Source organism: Rhinopithecus roxellana, chromosome 12, assembly GCF_007565055.1.
Source record: "Rhinopithecus roxellana isolate Shanxi Qingling chromosome 12, ASM756505v1, whole genome shotgun sequence".
Lineage (NCBI taxonomy): Eukaryota > Metazoa > Chordata > Mammalia > Primates > Cercopithecidae > Rhinopithecus > Rhinopithecus roxellana.
Window position 1 is genome coordinate 105,154,544 of NC_044560.1, and position 13,109 is coordinate 105,167,652.

General features: G+C 51.0%; 1 protein-coding gene across 3 annotated transcripts in view; it reads left to right on the plus strand.

The window, feature by feature from the left end:
* Nucleotides 1-13,109, plus strand: part of MARK4 (microtubule affinity regulating kinase 4) — a 55,695-nt gene that overhangs the window by 20,320 nt on the left and 22,266 nt on the right. For all 3 annotated transcript variants that reach the window (XM_010377492.2, XM_010377495.2, XM_010377493.2), the window contains exons 8-12: nucleotides 486-722; nucleotides 7,072-7,191; nucleotides 7,690-7,789; nucleotides 10,010-10,119; nucleotides 10,211-10,370. In XM_010377492.2, the coding sequence (XP_010375794.1) occupies nucleotides 486-722; nucleotides 7,072-7,191; nucleotides 7,690-7,789; nucleotides 10,010-10,119; nucleotides 10,211-10,370 (727 nt within the window). The remainder of the gene's footprint in view (nucleotides 1-485; nucleotides 723-7,071; nucleotides 7,192-7,689; nucleotides 7,790-10,009; nucleotides 10,120-10,210; nucleotides 10,371-13,109) is intronic.

A 13,109-nucleotide genomic window follows, 5' to 3' on the forward strand; every position in this document is an offset into this window, starting at 1 on the left:
CTCGGCTCACCGCAACCTCCGCCTCCTGGGTTCAAGCAATTCTGCCTCAGCCTCCTGAGTGGCTGGGATTACAGGCATGCGCCACCATGCCCAGCTAATTTTGTATTTTTAGTAGAGACGGGGTTTCTCCATGTTGGTCAGGCTGGTCTTGAACTCCCGACCTCAGGTGATCCACCCACCTCAGCTTCCCAAAGTGCTGGGATTACAGGGGTGAGCCACCGTGCCCAGCCCGTGCTAGGTTTTCTATGCAGGTTAACTCATAATTCTCAAACTACTCTGTGAAGTAGGGACTAAGATTATCCCCATTCTTTGGATGAGGAAACTGAGGCTCAGTGAGGTGAAGTCACTACCTAAGGTCAGGCAGAGAGTAAGGGACAGGCCCAAGAATTGATCCCTGTGGGCCAACCCTAGAACCTGTGCTCCTGTCCACCTCCCATGTCCGCAAAGGGCTTTGGCCTTGAGTCCCTCTCCTCCTCTCCCCACAGGCTGAGAACCTCTTGCTGGACGCCGAGGCCAACATCAAGATCGCTGACTTTGGCTTCAGCAACGAGTTCACGCTGGGCTCAAAGCTGGACACATTCTGTGGGAGCCCCCCATACGCTGCCCCGGAGCTGTTTCAGGGCAAGAAGTACGACGGGCCGGAGGTGGACATCTGGAGCCTGGGAGTCATCCTGTACACCCTTGTCAGCGGCTCCCTGCCCTTCGACGGGCACAACCTCAAGGTACCGGGCGGGGCTGGGTGCGGGGGTGTCAGCCCCTCCCAACAGTCAGGCCCCCATCCCCCACACCCCTCCCCTACAGAGGGCCTCAGTGGTGGGACTGACCTGAATTCCCATGGGAAGACGGGACAGGCAGGATTCAAGTCCCCTCTGCAGTGAGGCCGGCCGGATGGACTGTGCCATGCTGGGGTTAAGGGCATGATCTTTGCAGCCAACAGGCTTGAGTTCAAATCCTGACTCATCCGTTCACTGAGCTAATATTTATGGCCCACTTCTCTGTGTCAGGCTCTGTTTTGGGCTCTGCATGTAAGGCGAGAACAAAAACTCCCGCTTGGCTGGGTGCGGTGGCTCATGCCTATAATCCCAGCACTTTGGGAGGCAGAGGCGGGAGGATCACTTGAGCCTGGGAGTTCGAGACCAGCCTGGGCAACAGGGAGACGCTGTCTCTACAAAAAATACAAAAATTAACTGGGCATAATGGCGCACGCCTGTAGTCCCAGCTACTTGGGAGGCTGACGCGGGAGGATCACTTGAGCCTGGGGGATCAAGACTGCAGTGAGTTGAGATCGTGCCACTGCCCTCCAACCTGGGTGACACAGGGAGACCCTGTCTCCAAAAAGAAATTAAAAAACAAACAAAAAAACCCTGCCCTCGTATATGCTACGCCGTGGGTGAACCTTGAAAACATTGTGCTAAGTGATTCCATTAATGTGAAATGTCCACAATAGGCAAATCCATAGAGACAGAAAGTGGATTACTGGTTGCCTGAGGCTGGTGGGGAGAAGCGAGTTGGAGGCTGATTGCTAAAGGGTACAGGGTTTCTTTTGAGGGGATGAAAAATGTTCTAAAATTGAATGTAGTGGCCGGCCTGGTGGCTCACACCTGTAATCCCAGCACTTTGGGAGGCTGAGGCAGGTGGATCACTTGAGGTCAGGAGTTCGAGACCAGCCTGGCCAACATGGTGAAACCCCATCTCTACTAAAAATACAAAAATTAACTGGGCATGGTGGCGGGCGCCTGTAATCCCAGCTACTCGGGAGGCTGAGGCGGGAGAATTGCTTGAACCCGGGAGGCGGAGGTTGCAGTGAGTCGAGATCGTGCCATTGCACTCTAGCCTGGGTGACAGAGCGACACTCTGTCTCAAAAAAATAAATAAGTAAAATTGAATGTAGTAATGATTGTACAACTCTGTGCGTACACTAAAAACCATCGAATTGTGCCCTTCGCTTCAAACAAAACAATTCCTATCTTCTCAGACTAACATTCCTACTGGAGCCAGGCAGCTAACAAAACAAATACACAAACTAGATACGATATCAGATGCTGGCCAGTGCTGTGCGGGGTGGGGGGAATATTGTAAGGGGGTGGGAGGTGTGGGCTGAGTTGTTGCTTGCTTTATTTTTTTTTTCCTTTGAACTTTTTATTTTGAACCATTGCCAATCTATGGAAAAGTTGCAACAATAGAGCGAATAACACATGGTATGTTTCAGGAGCTTCACAATCGCTGGCCTGTGTCCACATTTGCTGTATCTGTCTGTGTTTGCACATGATCTTTGCTGCTGTCATTGATATTGATGAGACATTTGACAGTTGCAGACACTGTGTCCTTTTATCCCTAAAGGCGACAGCGGGTTATCTCCTGAGACCAGGGGCGTTTTCCTGTTGATGGTGACATACAGGAAATACAACAGTGGTATAATCCTGGCCTCCACCCCATGGCCCATACTCAGATTTCATCCATCATCCCACGAATATCTTTGGCAGCTATTTTTTTCCCCAGTCAGGGATCCACTCGGGTCCCCGAGTTGCATTTAGCTGCGCCATCTCTTGTGTCTCCTTTCATCCAGAACAGTTCTCAGCCTCTCTTTTGTCTTTCGTGACATTGACATTATCGATTAGTTCAGGCCAGTTAATTTTGCAGAACGTCCCTCAATTTGTGTTGCCTGGTGTTTCCTCTCGATTGGAATCCGGGGTGCATTGGGGCAGGAATTCTGCAGCTGGGACGCTCTGCCCTGCTCTGTGTGGTCCATGAGGAGCATGGACTGTGATCTGAAATTGGAAAGTCAGGGAAATACTTGCAGGGGACAGACCATCAAAGCAGAGCCCTCAGTGATAAGGAGGAGGGAGTCCCTTCTTCACAGTGGCCTTGGCTGCGTAGCTAACCCCTCCAAGCCTCAGTCTCGCCTGCTGTTCAATGAGGATCATAAAGATACCAACCCTGTAGGCTGGGCGCGGTGGCTCACGCCTGTAATCCTAGCACTTTGGGAGGCCGAGGCGGGCGGATCACGAGGTCAGGAGATCGAGACCATCCTGGCTAACAAGGTGAAACCCCATCTCTACTAAAAATACAAAAAATAAGCTGGGCGTGGTGGCGTGCGCCTGTAATCCCAGCTACTCAGGAGGCTGAAGCCGGAGAATGGTGTGAACCCAGGAGGCGGAGCTTGCAGTGAGCCGAGATGGCGCCACCGCATTCCAGCCTAGGCGACAGAGCGAGACTCTGTCTCAAAAAAAAAAAAAAAAGATGATACCAACCTTGTGGCAGTGATTTTTAAGGACTGGCTGAGATCTGGGATGCAAAGTGCTCATTCAAGACAGCCTCCTGGCCGGGCGCGGTGGCTCACGCCTGTAATCTCAGCACTTTGGGAGGCTGAGGCAGGCGGATCACCTGAGGTCAGGAGTTCAAGACCAGCCTGGCTGACATGGTAAAATCCCGTCTCTACTAAAAACACAAAAATTAGCCGTGTGTGGTGGCACACACCTGTAATCCTAACTACTCGGGAGGCTGAGGCAGGAGAATCGCTTGAACCAGGGAGGCAGAGGTTGCAGTGAGCCGAGATCACACCACTGCACTCCAGCCTGGACGACAGAGCAAGACTCTGTCTCAAAAAAACAAAAAAAAAACCAAAAAAGCCTCTGACACTCCGGCCATAGCTGAAGCCTGGGGTAGGGAGGTGCTGTCACAGAATAATTTTTCTGAGCCTCAAGCATGAAGCTAAAAGACCTTTTTGAAGGGCCAGGCCAGTGTCTCATCTGCCCCAGGACCTTGTCACTTTCTGCCATCCTGGTGTTCCCACCAGGCACCCCTGGCCTTGCTGGGCAAAGGAGGCACACAGCTGAGAAGAGGCAGGTTCTAGCTCTGTCAGTTCCTTTCTGAGTGACCTTGGACATGTCCTTTTCTGAACCTCAATTTCCCACCTATAAGATGAAGACATTAAGAGTATTCAGGACAGGTGTGGTGGCTCATGCCTGTAATTCCAGCACCTTCGGTGGCCGAGGCGGGCAGATCACTGGAGGTCAATAGTTCGAGACCAGCCTGGCCAACGTGGTGAAACCCCGTCTCTACTAAAAATACAAAAAGTAGCCAGGTGTGGTGGCGCATGCCTGTAGTCCCAGCTACTCGGGAGACTGAGGCAGGAGAATCACTTGAACCTAGGAGGCAGAGGCTCCAGTGAGCCGAGATTGCACCTCTGCACTCCAGCCTGGACGACAGAGCAAGACTCCATCTCAAAAAAATAAAAAGAGTTTGACACCAGCCTGCGCAACATTTCAAGACCCCATCTCTACAAAAAAAAAATGTTTTTTAAATTAGCCGGGCATTGTGGTGCATGCCTATAGTCCCAGCTACTTGGGATGCTGAGGTGGGAGAATTGCTTGAGCCCAGGAGTTCCAGGCTACAGCAAACTATGATCACACCACTGCATCCAGCTTGGGTGACAGAGCAAGAGCCTGTCTCTTTAAAAAAAAAAAAAAAAAAAAGCGTCTGCTTGCAGCCTGTCTGCATGTGTTAAGCCCTTCGCTGGAGCTTGGCATCTGGCCACAGCATCATGCTTGGGAGCTGCGCTGGAGGTGGCAGTGGTGGCCTGATGGCTGCTTCTCCCCATCACATGACAGGCAGCATGGCATGGTGGTCACACAGCACAGGCTCCAGAGCCAAGGCCCTGCCACCTTCTGGCTGTGCAATTCTGGGGCAAGTGACCAAACCCTTCCGGGCCTCAACCTCCTCGTCTGGAAAGTGGGCATTATAGCTGGGCTTCGTGTTGTTGTGAAAATTGATGTAATATGCATAAAGCACTTAGAACACTGCCTGCTAAGGGGTAAGTGTCCTGAAAGTGATCCACATTAAATATTAATAGCCCTTTATGATCTGCAGAGGCTCCCCAGGCATGGGCATCTTTCAGCCATTTTAGGAGAATGCCCCAGCAGAGGACCCTGTCCCAAAGGAGTCCTGTTCACCCCCCACGCTTACTTCATTCCTACCGGTTTTCTGCCTCCCTCCATTTGTTTGTTTGTTTGTTTGAGACAAAGTCTCACTCAGTCACCCAGGCTGGAGTGCAGTGGTGCAGTCACAGCTCGGTGCAACCTCAGCCTCCCAGGCTCAAGCAATCCTCCTGCTTCAGCCTCCCGAGTAGCTGGGACCACAGGCGTATACCACCACACCTGGCTAATTTTTGTAATTTTTGTAGAGACGGAGTCTCACTGTGTTGCCCAGGCTGGTCTCGAACTCGCGGGCTCAAGCGATCTTCCCCCCTTGGCCTCCCAAAGTGCTGGGATTATAGGCGTGAGCCACCACGCCTGGCTGTTGCAGTTTTTTATTCAGATGGAAAGAGCTCCCCCGGTCTGCCAAGCCATGGATTTATCTGATTTTTCACAGCTTTGGTAGGGCCTCTCATAAATGGCCCTTAAAGAGAAAGTCATCAGATAAATCCATGAATGGCCTTGAGGAGTCTATCTTTGGACAACAGGCATGGCTTGGGGAGGGGAGAGATGGGAAGGCAGGAGGTCTTCTCCTTGCCCTTGAGTGAATCTCGTATTTACATACCACTGGCTCTGGGACAGGCATGTGGTAAGCATTTTACAGATTTTTTTTTTTTTTTTTCCGAGACGGAGTCTTGCTCTGTCGCCCAGGCTGGAGTGCAGTGGTGTGATCTCGGCTCACTGCAACCTCCGCCTCCTGGGTTCAAGTGATTCTCCTGCCTCAGCCTCCCGCATAGCTGGGATTACAGGCTTCCGCTACCACATCTGGCTCATTTTTGTATTTTTTTTTTTTTTTTTAAATAGAGATGGGGTTTCGCCATGTTGGCCAGGCTGGTCTCAATCTCCTGACCTCAGGTGATCCACCTGCCTTAGCCTCCCAAAGTGTTGGAATTACAGGCGTGAGCCACGGCACCTGGCCACATTTTTACAGATATTAACTCACTTGTACCCTGGCAGCAAGCATGTGAAGTGGGTCCTGTAATCCCTTTCACAGACAAGGAGACTGAGGCCCCAGTGGCTGACTCACTTACCTACCTCCCTCTTACCTGACTTAGAGAATAAGCTTCCTTTTTTTTTTGAGACGGAATCTTGCCCTGTCACCCAGGCTGGAGTGCAGTGGCGTGATCTCAACTCACTGCAACCTCCACCTCCTGAGAGTTTAAGTGATTCTCGTGCCTCAGCCTCCCAACTAGCTGGGACTACAGGCAGCCACCACCACACCCAGCTAATTTTTGTATTTTTAGTGGAGATAGGGTTTCACCATGTTAGCCAGGCTGGTCTCAAACTCCTGACCTCAGGCGATCTACCCATCTCTGCCTCCCAAAGTGCTGGAATTACAGGTGTGAGCCACCGTGCCTGGCCAGAGAATAAACTTTCTCTGCAAGTTTTCCTCTGAATGAAAAGTTATGTAGCTTAAGTTTTTTGTTTGTTTGTTTTTTGTTTTTTTGTAGAGGCAGACTGGTTGTTCAGGCTGGTCTTGAACTCCTGTGTTCAAGTGATCCCCCTCCCTCGGCCTCCCAAAATGTTTGGATTACAGGTGTGCACCACCATGCTCAGGTCATTTTGTATTTTTTGTAGAGATGAGGTCTCTCTGTGTTGCCCAGGCTGTTCTTAAACTCCTGGGCTCAAGCGATCCTCCCATCTTGGCCTCCACGCCTGGCCAAGAATTTTTTTTTTTTTTTAATTGCAGGGTCCGTATGATGTTCCCATTTTATGGATAGGGAACTGAGGTCAGGAGAGAGGAATGGGGTTTTGCCTACCTTGTCAAGAGCTGGGACTCAGAGCTTCTGTCACTTCTATCAAAGGGGCTGGGACAAAGGTGTGTGTGTGTGTGTCTGTGTGTGACAGTGTATGTGTGAGTGTGTGTATATGTGTGTGTGTATGTGTGTGTGCGTGTGTATGTGCCATGTATGTGTGTATGTGCGTGTGCGCACGTGTATGTGTGCGCGTGTGTGTATGTGTGCGTGTGTAGTGTGTGTGTATGTGTGCATATGTAGTATGTGTGTGTCACAGTGCGTGTATGTGTGTGCGTGCGTGTGTGTGTAATAGGTGGGGGGGCGAGGCAGACCCCCCGCCTCCAGTAACCCCCTCCCTGCAGGAGCTGCGGGAGCGAGTCCTCAGAGGGAAGTACCGGGTCCCTTTCTACATGTCAACAGACTGTGAGAGCATCCTGCGGAGGTTTTTGGTGCTGAACCCAGCTAAACGCTGTACTCTCGAGGTGAGCCCAGCCTCACAGCCAGCGGGGGCCCTTCTTGTCTCCTGACTCCCCTAGACTCTGCCTGCCCCCACCCACAAAAGCCTTCTTGACACACTTTTCCTCTCCCATGCCCACCTAAGATCTGCTGCTGGTGAGTGGGGGTAGACAGGCCATCCACGGAAAAGCTCCCGGGCCTGTCCTGACGCCACCCCCCCGACAGGCTCACCCACTCCCCGCCTTGCCAGTAATTAGCTAATGAGCTCCTAGGATGATTACAGGGTGCCAGGGACCCAGATGATGCGGAGGAGGGAGGGTGGCATCAGGAGGCTCCGGCAGGGGACGCGGGGGAGAGGGAGGCCCAGGAGGCGCTATCTCTTAGGAAGCCCGCAATACTGGGTGTTAGGCCTCGGAGGTTTGGGACAGGGCAGGTAGCCCTACCTGGGGGCCTCTGGGAGGTGGGAAGCTGTATGATTCCTTCTGACACCTGTCTTCCCCCTTCCCTGCTCCTGATGCCTGCAGCAAATCATGAAAGACAAATGGATCAACATCGGCTATGAGGGTGAGGAATTGAAGCCATACACAGAGCCCGAGGAGGACTTCGGGGACACCAAGAGAATCGGTGAGGGTCAGGGAGAGCCATCCTGTCACCCAGGATGGAGCGCAGTGGCTCAGTCTCAGCTCACTGCAACCTCCACCTCCCAGAATCAAGAGATTCTTGTGCCTCAGCCTCCCAAGTAGCTGGGTCCACAGGCGCCTGCCACCATGCCCAGCTAATTTTTGTTATTTTTAGTAGAGACAGGGTTTTGCCATGTTGGCCATGCTAGTCTCGAACTCCTGACCTCAGGTGATCTGCCCGCCTCAGCCTCCCAAATTTCCGGGATCACAGGTGTGAGCCACTGCCCCTGGCCCGTGTTCACTTTGATATTAAGACATAAAAAGAGACCAGGCGAGGTGGCTCATGCCTGTAATCCCAGCTCTTTGGGAGGTCAAGGTAGGAGAATCACTTGAGCTCAGGAGTTGGAGACCAGCCTGGCCAACATAGGGAGACCCTGTCTGTACAAAAAAATAAAAATAAAAAGTTAGCCATTTGTGGTGGTGTGCACCTGTAGTCTCAGCTACTTAGGAAGCTGAGGTAGGAGGATCCCTTGAGCCCAACAATTTGAGGCTGCAGTGAGCTATGATCATGCCACTGCACTCCAGGCGACAGGGTGAGACCCTGTCTCAAAAGAAAAAGGGCCAGGCGCAGTGGCTCACGCCTATAATCTCAGCACTTTGGGAGGCTGAGGCTGACAGATCACTTGAGGTCAGGAGTTCGAGACAGGCCTGGCCAACATGATGAAACCTCGTCTCTACTAAGAATACAAAAAGTAGATGAGTGTGGTGGCAGGCACCTATACTCCCAGCTCCTCTGGAGGCTGAGGCATGAGAATTGCTTGAATCCGGGAGGCAGAAGTTGCAGTGAGCTGAGATCACGCCGCTGCACTCCACCCTGGGCGACGAGCAAAATTCCATCTAAAATAATAATAATAATTACGGTATTTACTGTTAAATGGCAAAATCCGGAATTACTTTTGCATCAACCTAATGATATTAATAGGTTGAACACAACAAAAAGTTGAACCGTATGAAATTGCCATTTTATTGGTTTAAAATTGTCAGTACCACCAATTTTGTATGGTTTAACCTAATAGTGATAATTTATTCTGTCACATAACTAAAATGAATAGAGTATGCAGCCTTCAGGCACAGTTGAATCCAGGTGCCCAGAGACAGTTTTGGGGAATGTTTTCTATGGTAGCTTTTTGCCAGGCTGCTGTCACCCTAGGAGGCAAGCAGATCTGGGTCACATGCCTGCAATGAACCAGTCAGTGTGGCTCTAGGTGTAGAACACACTAATTAGCCAGACCTGGGTTATCTGCTTGCCTTAAGATTGGAGCAGAGGGGCCATCCACGTCATCTGAGCGGAAAGAATCTTTCTTTCTTTCTTTCTTTCTTTCTTTCTTTCTTTCTTTCTTTCTTTCTTTCTTTCTTTCTTTCTTTCTTTCTTTCTTTCTTTCTTTCTTTCTTTCTTTCTTTCTTTCTTTCTTTTTCTTTTCTTTTCTTTTCTTTTCTTTTCTTTTCTTTTCTTTTTTTGAGACAGAGTCTCACTTTGTCGCTCAGGCTAGAGTGCAGTGGCGGGATCTTGGCTCACTGCAAGCTCTGCCTCCTGGTTTCACCCCATTCTCCTGCCTCAGCCTCCCGAGTAGTCGGGACTACAGGTGCCCACCACCACGACTGGCCAATTTTTTCATAATTTTAGTAGAGACGGGGTTTCACTGTGTTAGCCAGGATGGTCCAGATCCCCTGACCTCGTGATCTGCCTGCCTCAGCCTCCCAAAGTGCTAGGATTACAGGCGTGAGCCAGCGCGCCTGGCCAAGAATGTTCTTTCAGAGGAAATCAGCGTGCTGTTGGGAAGGCCTTGAGGATGGGTGCTGGCCAGGTCAAAGAGCAGACACCGCTGAATGATACGGAAATGGGTGGAAGTGGGTCAGGTGCAGTGGCTTATGCCTGTAATCCCAGCACTTTGGGAGGCCCAGGTGGGTGGATTGCTTGTGCCCAGGAATTTCAGACCAGCCTGGATAACATAGCAAAACCCTGTCTCTACTAAAAATACAAAAACCTAGGTGGGAGGATCAGCTGAGCCTGAGGAGGCCGAGGCTGCAGTAAGCTGTGATTGTGCCACTGCACTCCAGCCTGGGTGACAGAGTGACACCCCGTCTCAAAAAAAAAAAAAAAGAGAAATGGGTAGAAGTTAAAGTTTCCAGAAGTCTGAACCTTCTCTCCATCCCCGCTTCCCAGAGGTGATGGTGGGTATGGGCTACACACGGGAAGAAATCAAAGAGGCCTTGACCAGCCAGAAGTACAATGAAGTGACCGCCACCTACCTCCTGCTGGGCAGGAAGACTGAGGTCAGTGGGCGCCAGGGGCCCTTGGGAATGCATGATGCCTGGGTGGAGGGACTTGGGGTGCAGAAGAGCCTCATCTGTCATCCTCTCACAGGAGGGTGGGGACCGGGGCGCCCCAGGGCTGGCCCTGGCACGGGTGCGGGCGCCCAGCGACACCACCAATGGAACAAGTTCCAGCAAAGGCACCAGCCACAGCAAAGGGCAGCGGAGTTCCTCTTCCACCTACCACCGTCAGCGCAGGCACAGCGATTTCTGTGAGTATCAACCCCACGCCCTCACGCGCCCTCCTCCTCCCCAAGGCCCAGACTTACAGTTATGTCAAGGTTCTCTGATTGGCAAGCAACAGAAACCCACTGGAGCTAACTGCAGAGAGGGAGGAATGTCTTATAAAGACACAGGGCATTGCACGGAACTTGGAGGCAGGAGTGCACAGCCAGGCTCAGGAAGGGATTAAAACCAGAAAAGCAGCCGGACCCAGAGCAGACACTCTGTCCTGCTTCCTCTCTGCTTGTGTGGTTTTTCCTTTGTCTCTTATTTATCTCATCCTATCTTTTTTCCTGATCTCTTAGCTCCCCGATTTTTTTTTTTTTTTTTTTTTTTTTTGAGATGGAGTCTCACTCTGTTGCCCAGGCTGGAGTGCAGTGGTATGATCTTGGCTCACTGCACCCTTTGCCATCCGAGTTCAAGTGATTCTCCTGCCTCAGCCTCTTGAGTAGCTGGGATTACAGGTGCCTGCCATAGTACCCAGCCAATTTTTGTATTTTCAGTAGAGATGGGGTTTCACCATGGTGGCCAGGCTGGTCTTAAACTCCTGACTTCATGACCCACCCTCGGCCTCCCAAAATGCTGGGATTACAGGTGTTAGCCACCGTGCCCAGCCTTTTTTTTCTTTTTTTTTTGAGACAGAGTCTCACTCTGTATCCCAGGCTGGAGTGCGGTGTCGTGATCTTGGCTCACTGCAACCTCTGCCTCCCGGGTTCAAGCTATTCTTGTGCCTCAGGCTCCTGAGTAGACGGGATTATAGGCACCTGCCACCACACCTGGCTAATTTTTGTGTTTTTAGTAGAGAAGGGTTTCACCACGTTGGCCAGGCTGCTCTTGTACTCCTGACCTCATGATCTGCCTACCTCAGCCTCCCAATGTGCTGGGATTACAGGCGTGAGCCACTGCACCTTGCCCCCGATTTCTTGCCTTAGAGACCAGTCCAAATGGCAGCTGGAATTTCTTTGGTCCAGGATGGAGCTCTGATATCAGAGTCCAGTTTGAATTAATCCACTGTAACTGGGGCACAGGAGGACACATTGTACAAAGTGGCTGCTGAGAGCCTGCCGTCTGGCTTTGCCTCCACACTGAAGTGAAGGAGGCTTTTCCTAGTGGAAGAGGGCTGGGCAGACAGCTGATTATACCCCACATTCTGCTACTGACAGACATCTCATCTGCTGCAGAAAATTAAGAGAGAGTCTGAGTTTAAATCTGGGCCGGGCCGGGCGCGGTGGCTCAAGCCTGTAATCCCAGCACTTTGGGAGGCCAAGACGGGCGAATCACGAGGTCAGCAGATCGAGACCATCCTGGCTAACATGGTGAAACCCCGTCTGTACTAAAAAATACAAAAAAACTAGCCGGGCGAGGTGGCGGGTGCCTGTAGTCCCAGCTACTCAGGAGGCTGAGGCAGGAGAATGGCATAAACCCGGGAGGCGGAGCTTGCATTGAGCCAAAATCCGGCCACTGCACTCCAGCCTGGGCGACAGAGCAAGACTCCGTCTCAAAAATAAATAAATAAATAAGTAAATAAATAAATAAATAAATCTGGGCCGGGCATGATGGCTCATGTCTGTAATTCCTTGAGGAGGCCAAGGTGGGCGGATCACCTGAGGCTGGGAGTTTGAGACTGGCCTGGCCAACATGGTGAAACCCTGTCTCTACTAAAAATACAAAATTAGCTGGGCGTGTTGGTGCGTGCCTATAATCCCAGCTACGCGGGAGGCTGAAGCAGGAGAATTGCTTGAAACTAGGAGGCCGAGGTTGCAGTGAGCCGAGATCACACCACTGCACTCCAGCCTGGGCAACAGAGAGACCTTGTCTCAAAAAAATTAAAAAAAGAAAAAAAAATTGATACACCCACCATCAGCACCCATTATGCATAGAAACTTCCAAGAGGTCCCTTAACCCCCACACTCATCAGATTATAACTCTCTCTGCTATTTCTTTTAATGGCTTTATTAAGGTTAAAATTCATATACCAAACAACATACCCATTTAAAGTGCACAATTCAGGCCGGGCACAGTGGCTCACACCTGTAATCCCAGCAGTTTGGGAGGGTGAGGCAGGAGGATTGCTTGAGCCCAGGAGTTTTAGACCAGCCTAGGCAACAAAGCAAGACACCGCCTCTACAAAAAATTAAACATTGGCCAGACGCGGTGGCTCACGCCTGTAATCCCAGCACTTTAGGAGGCCGAGGTGGGTGGATCACGAGGTCAGGAGTTCAAGACCAGCCTGGCCAAGATGGTGAAACCCCATCTCTACTAAAAATACTAAAAAAGCCAGGTGTGGTGGTAGGCACCTGTAGTCCCAGCTACTCGGGAGACTGAGGCAGAGAATTGCTTGAACCCGGGAGGTGGAGGTTGCAGTGAGCCGAGATCATGCCACTGTACTCCAGCCTGGACCACAGAGCAAGACTCCATCCCCCTGCCCTCCCAAAAATTAAAAATTAGGTGTGGTAGTGCATACCTGCGGTCCCAGCTACTTGGAAGGCTGAGGTAGGAAGACCACTTGAACCTAGGAGATCGAGGTCATGGTGAGCCATGATCGCGTCACTGCAGTCCAGCCGGGTGACAGAGTGAGACCTCACGTCAAAAAGTAAATTAAAAAGTGCACAATTCAATGGCTTTAATATATTTACAGAATTGTACATCTATCATGATGAGTGATTTCAGAACATTTTCATTACCCCAAAAAAGAAAATTCACAACCTTTAGCAATCACCTTCTAGGCT